The sequence below is a fragment of the Indicator indicator genome, chromosome 26 (assembly GCF_027791375.1).
Source record: "Indicator indicator isolate 239-I01 chromosome 26, UM_Iind_1.1, whole genome shotgun sequence".
NCBI classification, from domain to species: domain Eukaryota; kingdom Metazoa; phylum Chordata; class Aves; order Piciformes; family Indicatoridae; genus Indicator; species Indicator indicator.
The window spans coordinates 9,555,017-9,571,720 of NC_072035.1; the positions used below are offsets into that span (position 1 = coordinate 9,555,017).

The window sequence follows — 16,704 nt, forward strand, 5'->3', positions numbered from 1 at the left end:
GACTCTAGTGCATCTCCCTCTCTCTCATTCATCTCTAGAGGAGGATCACTCCGAAGATGAGTCAGGAAAGGATTCACTGGGCATGGAGCAGCCGTACCCATCCCCCCAGCACACCTCAGCAGACGAACCCACCTCCTCCCCTCCCCTTCCACCTCTACCTGGCCCTGGCTTGGCCCCTGATGGCCCCCGGACTTTCTCGATGTCTCCCTTCCCAGGGGGCGAGCGGCTTTCAGGGGATCCCAAGACCCCCCACCTCCCACCGCCCACCTACAAGAGTGAGAGTGTTGGAGGAGGACCATCCTTCCCCTCCAACTTCTTTGGGGCCAAAAGCAGCACCATGCCCCCCAGCACCACCCCAACCACCAGTGCTGCCAGCCCACCCAGCGAGCCATCCGAGGGCAGTGCCGGCAGCTCTGCCGAGGAGGAGCAGCTGGACACAGCCGAAATCGCCTTCCAGGTGAAGGAGCAGCTACTGAAGCACAACATCGGGCAGAGAGTCTTTGGGCACTATGTGCTGGGGTTGTCACAGGGCTCTGTCAGTGAGATCCTGGCCCGGCCCAAACCCTGGCGCAAGCTGACAGTGAAGGGCAAGGAGCCGTTCATCAAGATGAAGCAGTTCCTCTCCGACGAGCAGAACGTGCTGGCCCTGAGGACTATCCAGGTGCGCCAGAGAGGTGAGTGGTTGGGGTGGCCCTGGTCAAGGGGTCCTGCCCTGGGATGCTGCAAGTGGTTTTGTGGGATCCCCTCCTGATGCACCCCAGTTCACCCCAGCAGCACCCCGGGGTGCCCAGTTGTGTGGTAGGGATGTCACCAGCCCATGGTGTGCTGGCAAGATAGGCGGGGGTATGCATGGGGTCACTGGTGGCACTCAGGGATTGTCCCTGGTGGTGCCTCCACTTGGTGTGGTGTGGGATGGAGCTGCCACAGGGCAGGATGGAGCACTGGCAAATGGTAGCAATTAACAACAACCCATTGTTGTGGAAGCCACATCCCCAGCCGTGCTTTACTCATTAATTCTGCCAAGTGCCATTCAACTATTCAGCAGACTGGTTCATGGCATAAGCAGTCAATGGCTTGGGAGTATTTCCTTAAAATGCTGAAGTCCTAATGCAGCAGGACCCTGGCATGGTTTTGGCACCACCATGAAATGGTAACGCCCCGCTCTCGGGATGGTGGGTTTTGGCCCCATCTCAGCAGTGGCAGCAGTGGCAGCAGTGGCAGCAGTGGCAGCTGGTCACTCAGGTCCCCACAGTGGTTATGTCGGTCTATGCATCGTCTGGTGTTTCAACCCAGAGGGCTCTGATCTATCCTCTGGATACAGTTCAGCATTAATCCTTCACCTGCACAGCCCAGATGGCACAGTGCCAGACATGGGAGACATGGTCCTTGTGTTTCTGCTCAGCACCCTCTGTGCCAGTGGGGAGCAGGTGCCCTTGGATGGGGCAGCAAGGTGGCTGGGAAATGCTGTGCTGGAGGCAAGAGCTGGCAGTCGGGGCTACTGGGGCACCCCATGCTCCAGTTGGCAACTAATCAGGAGTGACATTTGTCTTAAAAGCAGCATCCCTAAAAATAACCAAACACAAGGAGCAGTGAATGCTTGCTGGCACACAAGTGGAGCTTGTAAAACCAGCACCAGTGACAAAGCTGTTCTCCTGCCTCTTTGATCAGGTAGCATCACACCACGGATCAGGACTCCTGAGACCGGCTCTGATGACGCCATCAAAAGCATCCTGGAGCAGGCAAAGAAGGAGATCGAGTCACAGAAGGGAGGTTGGTGCCGGTGTGTGGGTGGTCTCAGGGGTGGCCAGACCCTCTTCAGCCCTGGGAAGGTTTAATAAAGTGGAGAGCAAGGTCCTGCATCTGGGTCATGGCAATCCTTGATATCAATCCAGGCTGGGGGGTGATGAGATCAAGATGATCTTCGAGGGTCCCTTCCAACCTGATGCATTCTATGACTCTATGATTTTTAAGGGCGGCACTGGGTGTCCAGCACCAGGCTAATCCAAAATGGGCTTTGTTTGGCATTTCTCCCACAGACATCCATAGGGATTTGGAACATGGTGGGAAGAAGAAATGCTGCTAAATACTGTTAGGAATGGAAAACTCCCCAGGCAGTAATATCTGTACCTGGGCTTTCAGGAACTTTGGATCTACTCTTTCCTCCCCCCTGCCCCAAAATAGATGATTAAATGAGGATGCAGGATCCACCTGGCAGGAGGAATCACTGAAGCAGCTGCTCTCACAGTTGATTACGAGAAATGAAAGACACTAAAGCAGGTCATCTGCTGAGAAAGCAGAATCCTGGAGAAATGAATTAGATAGGAACGGTGGAAAACCAGGCAGGCAAAACAAAGGTGTTTGTCTGTTGCCTTCATTGGTGATGAGATTTATTTTGCAATCATCAAAAAGGAAGCTCACTTTGAGTCAAGGGTGTTGCAGCTTTAACTTTGTGGGTGCTGCTTGTCCCTCTGATCTGCACCCACGTGGGACATCCACCTGATGGAGAGTGCTCCAAACCAGACCAAGAAAAGATCCCTTTTCTCCTGTGTTTTCAATTATGACCACATGGAGCAACCTCACAAAGTTCAAGAAGGGCAAGTGTAGAGTCCTGCACCTGGGAGGAATAGCCACCTGCACCAGCACAGGTTGGGGGTTGACCTGCTGGAAAGCAGTTCCATGGAGAAAGACCTGAGAGTGCTGGGGGTCAAGTTCACCATGAGCCAGCAATGTGCCTTTGTGGCCAAGAAGGACAATGGTCTCCTGGGGTGCATTAAGAAGAGTGTGGCCACCAGGTTGAGGGAGGTTCTCCTCCTGCACTGCTCTGCCCTAGTGAGGCCACACTGCACTCAGTCTGGTTCTGGGGTCCCCACTTCAAGAGAGACAATGAGCTGGAAAGAGTCCAGTAGGGGCTACAAAGGTGCTGAGAGGACTGGAACATCTCTGTGAGGAGGAAAGGCTGAGAAACCTAAGGCTGTTTAGCCTGGAGACGAGCAGCCTAAGAGGGGATCTGCTCAGTACTCAGCAAGAGCTAATGGACCCATGGGGGGCAAGAGGATGGGGCCAGACTCTTGTCAGTGATGTCCAGTCACAAGACAAAGGCAGACGGCACAAACTGGTACCCAGGAGGTTCCATCTGAACATCTTTGGTGTGAGGGTGCTGGAGCCCTGGAGCAGGCTGCCCAGAGAGGTTGTGGAGTCTCCTTTCCCGGAGATTCCAAACTTGCCTGGATGTTATGGTCCTGGGCACCCTGCTCTGGGTGACCCTGCTTTAGCGGGGAGGTTGGACTGAATGATTCCCAGAGGTCACTTCCAAGGCCCACCATGCTGGGATTCTGGGATGCATGCTGCCCCTTTGGGTTCCCCTCATCCTCTTTCTTTGCAGGGGAACCCAAAACACCATCATCATCACAGGCAGTGGCCAACGGGACAGGTGGCAGCAGCTCAGAGGATGCCATCAAGAACATCCTGGAGCAGGCACGGCGGGAGATGCAAGCACAGCAGCAGGCGCTGCTGGAGATGGAGTCGGGGGGCAGCGGGCGTCCTGGGGACACGTCACCAGCTGAACGCTCCACGCTGGCCACTGTCAACCAGAACATTGTCCCCACCTATGTCAAGCAGGAGGAGGGGAGTGGGGCCAGCCCCGGCCCCCAGCAGACACCTCTGGCCGTCCTCTCACCTGCTGCCTTTGTCCAGAGCATCATCCGGAAGGTGAAGTCAGAGATTGGTGATGCCGGCTCCTATTTCGACCAGCACTGGGCATCAGAGCGGAGCCTGCTCAGCCGACCCTACACCTCTGTCTCACCTTCACTCTCCTCCTCCTCCTCGAGCTACTCCAGCATGGCCAATGGCCGGGGATGGCCACGGGGAGAGCCTGGTGAGGGTGGTACCAACGAGGATGAGCTGCCACCAGCAGATGATGAGCCCCACCGGCTGTCGGAGATGAAGACGGAGGGAGCTGGCACGGAGCCGGCAGCTGGTGGTCGTCTCTCCTACTACCCTGCCTACGTGCCACGGACCCTGAAGCCTACTGTGCCACCACTCACACCAGAGCAATATGAGATGTACATGTACAGGGAGGTGGACACTCTGGAGCTGACTCGGCAGGTCAAGGAGAAGCTGGCCAAGAATGGCATCTGCCAGAGGATCTTCGGAGAGAAGGTACCACCCTGGAGAAGGGGGGTCTTGTGTTCCCTCTCTTCTTTGACCCAGAGCCTGGGACTCAGCAGGACTCTTTCAGCTCCTTCCAGGGTCCCTGCTCTCCCCAGTGGGTTTCTCCTTGGAGGATGCTGAGTCCTCAGGGTCTGACCCAATCCCAAAAGGTCTCTCACAATTCAGCCACCAATTGGTTGGTGGAACATCCCACCAGGAGTGCCCTGTGCCCTTCAGGGACCATCCTCCCAGCCTATTGGGTATCCCAGGGGGACCTACCAGGGTCCCAGCACCAGTAGCTAAGGGATCCAGTTGTTTCGTGGGGCTGTGAATGTGGCAGCTGAGGGCAACCTGCCTCCCCTCCCTCAATATGGGGATAGAGGGCAGGCAGCAGCCCAGCCCCAAGGCATGACACCTACGTGGTGTCCTAGGTGCTGGGGCTGTCCCAGGGCAGCGTGAGCGACATGCTATCACGACCCAAGCCATGGAGCAAGCTGACGCAGAAGGGTCGGGAACCTTTCATTCGCATGCAGCTCTGGTTGACTGACCAGCTGGGCCAAGGCATCAGCCAGCAGCCAACAGCCTCCCAGGGTAAGTGCCACTGCTGTCCCCATAGTCCCTGTGTGCCATGAGTGCCCCCGGTGCTTTTACATCCATTCGCTCATCCCATCTGCAGCACCAGGAAGAGCTGCCCCCAGCACCTCACGCACACCCCAGTCCTGGGAAGTCCTTTTCACCCCCCTCTCCTCTGATGGAACCAACTCATTCTGAACCCCTTTAAGTAGCCACTTAGACAATTTAGGGCTATTGTGCGGATCCTCAACTGTTGTTTTGTTAGAAATGGGTTTGAAAAATAAAGGAAAACCACAATAAAAATCTTTGGCTTCATGCCTGGCATAAAGTAGTAACTTGGTTTTTTTTTAATATTAGTGGTATTTTCTCTCTTTAATTGTTCCACCAGTACCTCCCACTTTGCTATAGCTGCCAGAGAGACTTGGCTGGCATCTTCCCTCTGTAGATCTCCAAAATAACCCTCCTGCTCCCAGTGTCCCCTCCCACCGTCCCCGCTGACCGCTCTGCCCCGGTGTCACACAGCCAGCCCGGTGGAGCCCCAGCCATCCCCCTCGCCGCCCCCCAGCCCCACTGAGCACGAGAAGGGTTGCCAGGAACCCCTCACCCTGGCTTTGGAGAGCAGCAAAGAAAACCAGCAGCCTGAGAGCCGGTCAACACCTGCCCTGGGTGGGAAGACATACCCCAACAGCCAGGGACCCATGGGCATCCAGGAGATTGTCGCCATGTCCCCTGAGCTGGACACCTACTCCATCACCAAGAAGGTCAAGGAGGTCTTGACGGACAACAATTTAGGTGCGGACCCTTTCTCTAGTCTGGGTTTTCAGGAGCTGCTGGTGAGGCTGCATGGATGCATCACCCCAGTTCCCATGAACACAAACTCACCTCCTTTCACTGTGGGGGACCCCAGCATGTTGGGAAGGATGCTGGCTGGGATATGGGTGCTCCCAACTCCATGGGGAGACCGACGTGCCTGTTCTACTGCTCTGCCCTGCTCTAACCACCTCTGCTTCTCCTCTGCCAGGCCAGCGGCTGTTTGGGGAGAGCATCCTGGGCCTGACGCAGGGCTCGGTGTCCGATCTCCTCTCCAGGCCCAAGCCATGGCACAAGCTGAGCCTGAAGGGGAGGGAGCCCTTCGTCCGCATGCAGCTCTGGCTCAATGACCCCCACAACGTGGAAAAGCTGCGTGACATGAAGAAGCTGGAGAAGAAAGGTGAGGGTCAGGGTAATGCCACCCCACCGGGTCTGGGTTGCTGGCTGAGCTGGGGGCAACTCGTGCTGGGGCGCGAGCGGCGCGCAGCTGGGTGTCCTCTCCTGCAGCCTACCTGAAGCGTCGCTACGGGCTGATGAACGCCGGCTCAGACAGCGAGTCCCCCAATGCCCGCTCCGAGTGTGCCAGCCCCAGCCTGCAGCCACAGGACCTCAGCCTCCTCCAGATCAAGAAGCCACGGGTGGTGTTGGCCCCAGAGGAGAAGGAAGCCCTGAAGAAAGCCTACCAGCTAGAGCCCTACCCTTCCCAGCAGACCATTGAGCTGCTTTCCTTCCAGCTCAACCTCAAGACCAACACCGTCATCAACTGGTTCCACAACTACAGGTATGGGGCTTCCTGGGCTTTAGACAGACAGTGCTGTGCCACACTGTTTCCAGCCTTCCCAGTCTCTGTTGCTTGAACTGGCAGGTGCAGACCCACATGCGGTCACTGGTGGTCCCCAGCTACAGTATTGCAGCTGAAACACTGCGTGTGCCCTGGCTGGCAGGTGGTCAAGAGATGTTGACCAACTTGACCATGTCATGTGTAGAGCACAAGACTTGTGAGGAGCAGCTGAGGGAACTGAGTCTGAGGTTGTTTAGCCCAGAGAAAAAGAGTCTCAGGGAGATCTTACTCTCTACAATTCCGTCAAAGGAGTTTGGAGCTGGGTGTCTTCTCCCTAGTAACAAGTGACAGGATGAGTTGAAACGGCCTCAAGTTGCACCACAGGAGGTTTAGGTTGGATGTGAGGAAAAATGTCTCCCCTGAAAGGGTTATCAAGCCCTGGACTGGGCTGCCCAAGGAGGCAGTGGAGTCAACATCCTTGGAAGGATTGAAAAGCTCTGTGGATGTTATGCTGAGGGACATGGTTTAGTGGTAACCTGGCAGTGCTGGGTTAATGGCTGGACTTGATCTTATATGTCTCTTCCAACCAATGCAATTGTGTTGAGCATTTAAAGACATTATCGTGATCAACACCAGTCACCACCAAATGGGTGCTCTGCAATGGGTGAAGGAAAACCTTATGGAGGCTCTTGGAGCACAGGATCCATCCCTACAGCAGCCTAGCCCCAGAGAGAAGCACAGGCTTTATCATCAGGCAGCTCCTGAATCCTCCTCAGGCCCACTCCAAGAGCTGCCTACTCTCTGAGGCAACAGCCCTGTATAAACCAGTATCAAAAGCAGTAGGTGCTTGTATGCAGTCCACAGAGCCTGCAAATGACTCCAGCTCCCCCAGGCAGCATAAAGTAGCTGGTCAGTATTGCTGGGAGCTGGCAGAGGTTTCTCGCATGAAGTCATTGCATGGGAGAGCTTGAAGATTCAGGCATTTTGGTGAAATGTTGTCTAACAGGGCTTTTAAACCCCTGACCTTTCCTCTTGTGTGATTCCATGAAAGCCCCTCGAGCTCTCAGTAAAAACAACTGCCTTAAAATAAACCTTTGAAAACCATTATGTATTGAACAACAAAAAAGGGTAGTGGAAAACACTTGGAAAACTGGGTCAGTTCGGCTGGAAACAGCCCAAAGTGTGGCAAAATCCATTCCCCGTGTTCAAGCAGCAGTGATTTTCCCCAAAACAGGGTTGTTGAGACCAGCAAGGTGGAGTTTGAGTGTTTGACCTCTCAAGTGATGTTGTCACATTTTTCTGTCTGGAGAAGCTTTTTCAAAACTTGATGGTTGGTGGTCACTGGCCCTCCATGGTTGTGTCCCAACAGGTCACGGATGCGCCGGGAGATGCTGGTGGAGGGCACGCAGGACAATGACACAGACCCAGAGCAGAGCAGTGGGGTGGCCATCCCTGGGCGCCGGGCTCCCCACAGCCCTGACTCGGATGCCGAGGACCGTAAACCCATGTTTGGGGGGAGCGAGCACCCCAGCTCCACCACGGCAGCCACGAAGGTGAAGGAGGAGCAGGGGGAAGTGGGTGGCTGGGGCCACCGACGGGACTCACACAGCCCAGCTGGGGCGGCTGAGGGGACAGGACCTCCCCAGGAGGAGCCGGGGTCTGCTCCCCACACCACCGTCCCCAGTGCCAGTAGCCTCCCGCGGCAAGGAGGCCATGCTGGTGCTGCCAATGGGGGACCTGCACCCCCTCCGCCACACCCCGACAGCTCCCAGTCCTCGTCAGGATCATCCCATTGCAGCTTGGAGGTTTCTCCAACATCACCCTCGGCTGCATCCTCGCCTGGCTTCACTGGCTCAGCCTCACCAGGGCCATCCTCTGCTGGGCCAGTTTCACCGGCACTGCCACCACCTCCTGGTCCTCGGCTCAACACCAGCGTCCAGCGGCGCCATGAGAAGATGGCCAACCTCAACAACATCATCCATCGCTTGGAGCGGGCTGCCAACCGTGAGGAAGCCCTTGAATGGGAGTTCTGAGCCCTCCTAATGCCCTAAATATATATATACACACAACTTTCCCTCCCCCATATATATATATATTTTGTTATATATATATAACACTGAGAGGCGACTGGCAGCTGGCACCATGGAAGGGAAGACCCATGGAAAGGGAGGTCCCCACTACAAAGATGACTCCCTCCTCCCAGCTTTGTTTTAAATGTGAAAAACTGGGAACAATTTTAGAAAAGAAAAGATAAAAAAAAAAAAACAAAAATATTTATAGACCTCTTTTAGATATTTTAATAAAAGGATACTTTGGAATTTATTAACAGCCTAAGCTGCTTTGATATTAAAGATAGCTCTAAAATCAAGATGATGTAGCAGTCGTGTCATGAAATGTACACTGAAGTCTTGTAGTTTGCCACTGGATGAGATTAAAAAAGAAAATAAACAAAATACACACAAAAAAAAACCAACAACAAAACCCAAACCCACAGAAAAGACTTCACTGAGCAAAGCCATCAAGAAGCACTATGAGACTGACCAAATGAACTGTTCCCTCCTCTGTCTGTAAGACACTGCATCGCTTCTGCCCCAGCCAGAGACTGCACCATAGTCCCTGAAGACTCTAAAGTGAGACCCCTGATGCCATCGAGTATCTGTTTAGTTCTGGTGGTTTATGTTTTTGGAAACCTTTGTAACACAGAATGTCCCGTGTGGTTGTGTATGTTGTAGAAATGTCTGCAATAGCCTTCTGGAACAAGATGTAGCATGGTGCAAATGCTGTCCCTCGTGCTTCCTCCAGCTGGCAGCCAGTGGCAGCCTCAATATGGTGCAGTGTGGCTCCTGCCAACTCCCAAAGGAAGAGAGAAAATGATGGAAAAGCAAAGAAATCAAGCCCTGCTTGCCATTTTAGGAGTGAGATGAGAAGAGGTACCTGGGTGTGAGGCTTGGGGATGGCTCTGGCTTGCTGGGGTTGGACATCCATGGAATCCTGTTTCCCCATGCTCTGTTGTAATCCATTTGGGAAAGAAAAAGAGCTGGAGCCTGCAAGCTTTGCCCCTGGGGCACTGGTGTTTGTGGATGAGCACCCAAAAATCATAAGCCACATGCTCATGGCAGGGGGGCAAACCCTGCTTAGGGCTGCTCCTAGCATCACATCCAGTTTTGAGGCTGAAGCACTTCTTTTTTTAGGGAGAGCACCTGGGCAAGAGGATTGTCCCCTCCCTGCAGCTGTGTCTCCAGGCAGTGGCTGCTGATGGAGCTGGGATGAGCCCTGGGGTGTGACACCAGGCTTCTGCTTGAACTGGGCAAGCTCAGACCTAAACTGGGTAAGCTTAGACCTGAATTGGGCAAAGCATCATCATGCTTTGGCTTTCCAGGGCTGACCCTGTGCAAAAGTACAGAAGCTTGGTGCTGGCACCATCCTGATGTGCTCCCCACCACCTCCCTGACCCCACTGCAGCCAACCAGCCTCTGCTAACAAATTGCCTTTAAATAATGTGAGGTGGCCAACGCTGGGCTGCTGTGCCCTGTCCCCTGACCATGTGGCATCAGCCACCAAGGCTGCCACTGCTGGGAGGTCTCCTCTGACAGGCTCCAAGGCTATGCATTGACTGATACCCCACTGTCTACATTTTTGTCACAATCAAGGTATTTTTATATCTGGGTGGTGGTTGAGGAGTGACAGTAACAGCAGCTTTGCCAAGCCATGGCTCTCCTTTCCCACCTACTCTGCCCCAGCAAGCCCTAGCTTGCCCATGGCCACTCTTTTTCCCTGCCACTGCGCTGCAGAAGGTTGAGGTGCAACCATTGACTGCTCTTCTCTGTCATGTGCTAGCAGGAGCTTTAATGGAACAGGATTCAAGGAAGCACTTAGGAGAGTCTTGACCATGGCAATCCTGTTGTATTAAAGCTAGCGGGACATACTGGTCACGTTTTTGTTAGGCTCATCTGCTGTACTTCAAAAGTTTCTATGAGATCGATGAACTTTGTTTAACAATTTTGGAAGGAACAAGTTCTGTAAAGAGCCACTTAAATACAGAAGTTGGATACGACTCTGGCCTTGGGGTGTGCTTTATCCAGAGGAGGCTGGGACAGGAACTCCTCTTGCCTTGATGGGTTGATGTTTGCTTCCTTGGAAGTCACAGTATCCCAGCATGGTGGGGGTTGGAAGGGATCTCTGGAAATCATTTTGTCTGAGCCCCCTACTAAAGCAGGGTCACCCAGAACAGTTGCCCAGGATTGCAGTGTCCACATAGGTTTGGAATATCTCACTGCCATAAACATCTCCCAGTGACTGGAGGAAAAAGAAGAGGATGTTAAATGGGATTAGTCCAGCTCAGGGTGGGATTCTGCTCTGTGAAAGCCTTGTGCTCATCCCAGGTGCAGTTTTGCTCACGTTCCTGTGGTAACTCAGCATCCTTCATTGTGAGGTTCAGCTCAGTGTTGCCCGATGTTAGCACACCCCAGCAGGGCTCTTCTCCAGAGCCGGCCATCACAGGGTGAGTATCGAGCATCCAGCGTGAGGTGGGGGGGCTGTGTTTGATGAATTAATAAATCCATATGTTGCAGATCTGTTCAAGCTTGTTTGTCAGCTAACATGTTGGGAAGGATTTAGTTTCAATGAATGTCTGAATGTCTGGAGAAGCTGGGCTGGCTGCCATGGAAACCCCAATCTTCCTCTGCAGCCAACTCATGGGACCACGTTAACCATCTGGAAGCTGGGGATGTAGCTGCCCTCAACGGCACCGCTCCAAAAACTGAAGCACAGAGAGAGGTGCTGGGCCTGGGCAGGAGCAGAGCTCCATGCTCCACAGTGCTCTTGGTGAGCAAGTCACCCTGGCTGGCTTCGTGCCTCAGCTTCCCCAAGAGATGCCCCCCCTAACCCACTGCAAGACCCTGTGTCGGCAAGAAGACGGAGATGCTCACACAGGTGGGATGTTGTGGGCAGATACAGGGGGTTGTGTTGGCTGCTTCCATAACTGGATATTCCACTTTGAATCCTGGGTTCAGTGCTGGGCTACTCACTACGAGGACGGTAAGGGTCTGAAGCAGATCCAGAGAACAGCAACAAAGCTTGTGAAGGGTCTAGAGCACAAGTATTGTGAGGAGCAGCTGAGGGAACTGGGGTTGTTCAGCCTGGAGAAAAGGAGGCTGAGGGGAGACCTTCTGGCTCTCTACAACTCCCTGAAAGGAAGTTGGAGCCAGGTGGGGGTTGGTCTCTTCTCCTGTGGAAGAAGTGATAGGATGAGAGGAAATGGCCTCAAGTTGTCCCAGAGGAGGTTTTAGTTTGGAGATGAGGAACAATTTCTTCCCCAAAAGTGTTGCTCTCACTCAGTTTGCCAGCTCTTTTCCAATGCCTGAATCCCTGTGCTGGGCATCTTTGCCTGGCTGTTCAACTTGTCACAGAGGGCAGAACCATGTTGTCCCTGTCACAGGACCACACTGTGTCCTGATGGCATCATCTCATATCTCATCTCATCTCATTCCAACACCTTCCATCCATGTCAACCCATCCCATCTCATCCTACTTCTGTGGGCAGATGTAGGGGTCCAGGGCACTACAAGACCCTGGCATTGACCATGTCCCACTTGGGCAACACAGACCCTGCCCAGCCCCACGGTCATGGTGGGGACAGGAGGTGGGTGGAAAGTGGAGGATTAATTTCCACCTGGGACCCATACTCAGGGACTTAAAAGAGACACAAACAAGAACCAAGGCCAGGAAGGAATTTCTTAAACAGCTTCTATTGTAGCAAAATCTTGTGGCTGTCCCATGGGGGTAAAGGAAGATGGAGCCACCCAGCCCGAACCTGGGGCACCCTGACTGCTGCTCCCAGATCCAGGGTGGGTCACCCTACCTCCAGGCCAGCAGCTTTAGTGTCCATACAATCCATTAGGGAGATAAAAGAGAAACATCTGCATGAGACACTAGCTTCACTCTGCTTTGGCACATGAATCATTCGACATGCTCTGTGCTGACGCACATGTTCCTGTTCCATGAGTGATGCTTCCCCTTTGTGAGACAGCCCAGGGATGATGCCCTGCCCCAAAATATCTGCCCAGCAAAGTGGTGTCCACAGCCACTGTGTTCCACTCAGATCTGTCTGTACCCAGCTTCATCAGATGGGCCACAGGCAGTGTGAAACACCCATGGTGGGAGGCCACCATCTCCAGGGACAACCAGGGACATGGCGCTGCTGCCATTAAGGAAGGGCTGCACTCGCTGATACTTGAATTCTCAAACTGCATCCTGACAGAGCGGAGGGATCCAGTGGAGCTTGGCCAACCTCAGCCAGTTGCTTGAGCTGGGCAGTGGAGGAAGAAGGTAGCAGGCTTCCTGGCTGTGAAACACTCAGGGGGTCAGGACAGGGAGATCTCATCCAAATCCTCATCCAAAAGCATTGTCAGGGCATGATCCTGATGTGATAGCAGTGGAGGAAGAAGGTAGCAGGCTTCCTGGCTGTGAAACACTCAGGGGGTCAGGACAGGGAGATCTCATCCAAATCCTCATCCAAAAGCATTGTCAGGGCATGATCCTGATGTGATAGCATCAAAAGGCCCCACCAGATCCAGTGCAATGGCTGATTCTCAGGAAGCATTAGTCAGCAAGTAGTCTGTAGTTCATTTGCACTGGGTGGACGTCCCTGCACCCATGCCCAGGCACAGCTGGAGGGATGCACCCCTGCCTGGCACAAGATGCCTGAGAGCCTGGAAACCCTAAGAGCTTGGTGGCTTCACATTTGGCTGACTGAGCCCAGCTGCCATGGGTGCTGGGATGGTTCTGTGCTGTCACAGAGCAGCACTGGTGTCCCTTAGTGGCACCATCAACAGGTGTCCATCACCACCACAGACTAAGCTACACACCTCAGGAGAGGAAGGGACCAAGGTGACACCAAAGGTGATCACCTCCTCCCTGCTACAAGTTGTGGTGGGTCACCGTGGCTCAGCCATCTCTCAGGGTTGGGGGCCACGCCGCCTCTCCAGCCAGTCCTGCCGCAGCTGGGCCACCTCACGTCCATACTGCTCGTGGAGCTGGCAGAAGGTGGACAGGCTTTCTGCTCCAGCTGCCCTAGTGCTGCCCACTTCACTGCCTGATGCCCGCCTGCGTGGTGGCAGTGGTGGTGGCCGTGGGTTCTCCTCACCATCATGCTCATTGCAGCCAGAAGTGTCAGGTGGCCAGAGCACTCTCGGTGTGTTGTTCCACACTGCGCAGCCGTTCTCCTTTGGCAGGACAGCAGGCAGAGCTGGGAGGCGCTCTGGTGCCTGCTCCAGCACTGAAGACTTCAACTTCCAGGAGCCAGATGGCCCCTGGCAGCCCCCACATCCACCAGCCAGCCCCCAGCGCATCTCCTCCAGCTGCTTTTCCAGCTCCCGCACGACCAGGCGCATGTAGTCAAAGCTGGCTCGTGACAGTGACTTCACCCATGACTCCATGGCAGCCTGGCTCTCGGCCGCCAACACATAGGTGCGACACTTGGCACCGCCAAAGCGGATGGCAAAGGCGAAGTTCTCGGCTGAATCGCAGAGCTCCACGTTGCAACCTTCCAGCACGATGACACCCACCGGCTCCCGGCTCTCCCGCTCCTCGAAGTAGAAGAGCATGTTGCCCTTCAGCACAAACCATCGGCGGTGGTAGGCAGTGTGCCGCTCGCCACGCTTGTAGAGGAAGCCGGTGTTGTCAGCTGGCGAGTCACAGGTGGCATAAAAGGCCAAGCTCCTCTCATTCAGCTTCATGGCTTCTCACCCTGTGGGGACAAACAGGTGCTGAGCCACCCACTGGCAGCCCACAGATAGGTGTGCCTTAATTGTACGGTAATAAGCTGTCGGCTTTTTGTTCCTGGTGGCACCAGCCCCAGCACCCAGGAAATGGAGCAGGTGAATAAACATCCCTGTGACAGCCGGGATAACCCTGCTCCCAGCCAAGGTTCTGTGTCCGGGGAGGTGGGGGGGGAGGATCTGGGCTCCCTGGGGCACCCTAAGGAGGAGTTTTCCCACCTAGCTGAGTGTTTTCACACGGAGGAGCCCCACACAGAGCTTGTCACACATCACCTGGTGCAGGTGACCTTACCGCGGGTCCAGTGTTTTTCCTGTGCTGCAGTGCTCCTCCCCACGGCATGCCGGGAGGGTTTATGGCCTGTGCTGCAGATCCGGCTGCTGCTCCAGAGAGACATGGCCATGAACCCTGTCATAGAGAAAAGGCCACCCCTTGTCCCCTAATCATTGGTGGCCTCACCATTCCAGGCTCACCACCTACCTGCGCTCCAGCAGTGGTCTTCAGCATCAGCGACGTGCAGGTGGCTGTGGATGCCGTGGGTTCCAGGGGTACAATGTGGTCGTGGGTGCCAGCACCGTGGTGTCCCCACTCCGGTCACTGGCTCCAGCACTGTTGTAGCTCTGGATTTGGCAGATCGCCCCAGACTGCGGAGCACAAGGACCTGCAACGGGGTTGATATTTTCCTACTGAACCTTCTCTCAGGAGGGCTCTGGGTGTGCCCAACGCCGGCGGGCAGCGGGGACCCCTTCTCCCTCCCCAGGCAGCTCCGGGACCTCTTTGGGGTCCCAAAAGCCTCGGGGGGGTTGGGAGTAAGGGACTTCTCTGCTGGCCCCGGGCGGCCCCGCTCAGCCCCGCTCTGCTGCAGCGCCCTCCGAGTCCCGCTCCCTGTTCCCGACCCCACTCCCGGTCCCGCTCCGGCCACCTTTGTCCTCTACTCCTCGCAGCCCCGGCTCGGTCCGGCCGGGCCCGGCCCCCGGCAGGCGGAGCGCTGGTCCAGGCGGCTCCTCCTCTGCCACCGCCCATCACCGCGGCCCGGCGTGGGAGGAACCGCTCCGGAGCTCGACCCGGTGTTGGGGGAGTCTGGATTCGGCTCCAAACCCTCGGAGGGGCGAAGGTCTGGGCACCGGGTCACAGCCCCGGGCAGCGGCTGGGAGAGATGGGAGCATGAATCTGGGGGATGCGGAAGGTTGGGGCAGGTACGAGAATCCAGGGATGGATGTGTGGAATTCTTCGGGGATTTCTGCATGGAGGTGTATGCAGGGATGTAGGTGTGGATATATACATGGATGTGTGTATGGATATACTCATGGATGTAGGCATGGATTTCTCGCTGCTGGTACCCACGTCCCAGGGCAGCCATAAACCATTCAGCTGTGAGAAGCCTCCAGGCTGACTCCTGCTCCCAGCTGGCCTTCCATACTGAAAGCCTCACCAGCCCAAGGACCCCCTCCATCCTCATCATGTCCCAGTAAACACCAGCGTCAAGGATTTGTTCTCCTTGTCACTGCCCCTTTCCTCCAGTTCGTTTGTTCCCTGCTCACTTGCACAGTGGTGTGTATATTTTAACCAACAAGCTGGCAGTGCTCATTTTGCAGGCCCTCAACTAAGAAATCCAGCTGTTGGTGAACCCCACCATGATCACCCCTACCCACAGGTCTTCATTGCTTCCCCTCATAGATGTCCTCGCTGCCCTTACATGGCTGCTTGGGGCTTTGCAATCTCCTGCTTGTGGCTGTGGCTTTAGGTTCACCAAGGGTTTTCCCTGTTACCTACACAACTTGCTCTTTCAGACCATAAAAAGGGATTTAAACCAGCATTAAATGCATCTGAACTTTGTCTTCCCTCCTGAGAGGAGAAAGCTCTGTTCAAGGCTGCTGGTGGGAAGTCTCAGGTCTCTCTGCACCACTTATCTCCCCTGCCTTGCTGAGAGGTGCCCTTTCACACAGCAAGATTAGGAGGGGGAAGGATAGAGGGGAAAAACAATATCCTTAGTGCAGCTGGGAGAACTGAAAACAGGTGCTGTGCTTCCAGCTCTGGTTTCCCTTGATGGAACTCCAAACCCCTGGCTGTTTCTTGCAGCCCCATCAGCTGCTTTAGCTGGGGTCATTAGAATCACAGAACCATTTTGATTGGAAGAGACTTTTAAGCACTGCAGATCACCACTAAACCATGTTCCTCAGCACCACATCAGTATCTCCTTTAAATCCCTCCAGAGATGGTGACTTCACCACTTCCCTCATTGTCTCCATTGCTCCTCTACAGCAGCTGCTTCCCAGGAAGCCCTTCAAAAGCTGCTTTGGAGAATCATCCCAATTCCTCAAAAACCACCAATAAAATTCCCTGTGGGTTTTTTGCTTCCTCTTGGGTCTGCTCTGGGACAGTCACACATTGATGCACTGGCTCCAGCACTTCCCCTTCTGAGCAGCCCCATGGTATTTTCTATGTTGTTCCCCTCAGTGAGGAGCCCACAGACTGTGCCTCAGTTTCCCCTGCCAGGTCTTTCTGGGAAAGATGGAAAAAATAATTCCCATGCTGAGGTTGCCAGGAAAAGGGAGAGGAAAAGGGTCTGAAAGGAGGCAAGGGACTGCCGGATGCCATCTGGGTTGTGGGCTGCC

The 16,704-nt window shown here is 54.7% G+C and overlaps 2 protein-coding genes across 2 annotated transcripts in view; one reads left to right on the forward strand and one right to left on the reverse strand.

Annotated features, from left to right (window-relative positions):
* The window catches only part of CUX2 (cut like homeobox 2), a 30,424-nt gene extending 22,078 nt beyond the window's left edge, over window positions 1–8,346 (forward strand). Inside the window, exons 12-19 of the mRNA XM_054392921.1 lie at window positions 39–674; window positions 1,669–1,770; window positions 3,383–4,158; window positions 4,581–4,740; window positions 5,245–5,514; window positions 5,744–5,932; window positions 6,040–6,313; window positions 7,683–8,346. Of these exons, the coding sequence (XP_054248896.1) occupies window positions 39–674; window positions 1,669–1,770; window positions 3,383–4,158; window positions 4,581–4,740; window positions 5,245–5,514; window positions 5,744–5,932; window positions 6,040–6,313; window positions 7,683–8,346 (3,071 nt within the window). The remainder of the gene's footprint in view (window positions 1–38; window positions 675–1,668; window positions 1,771–3,382; window positions 4,159–4,580; window positions 4,741–5,244; window positions 5,515–5,743; window positions 5,933–6,039; window positions 6,314–7,682) is intronic.
* A 4,923-nt stretch (window positions 8,347–13,269) lies between these two features.
* Window positions 13,270–14,419, reverse strand: PHETA1 (PH domain containing endocytic trafficking adaptor 1). Its single transcript, XM_054392636.1, has 2 exons — window positions 14,384–14,419; window positions 13,270–14,060 (listed from the first exon to the last, which is right to left on the reverse strand). The coding sequence occupies exon 2, from the start codon at window positions 14,047–14,049 to the stop codon at window positions 13,270–13,272; it is 780 nt and encodes a 259-aa protein (XP_054248611.1). The 5' UTR covers window positions 14,050–14,060; window positions 14,384–14,419.
* Between the last annotated feature and the right edge of the window lie 2,285 nt (window positions 14,420–16,704).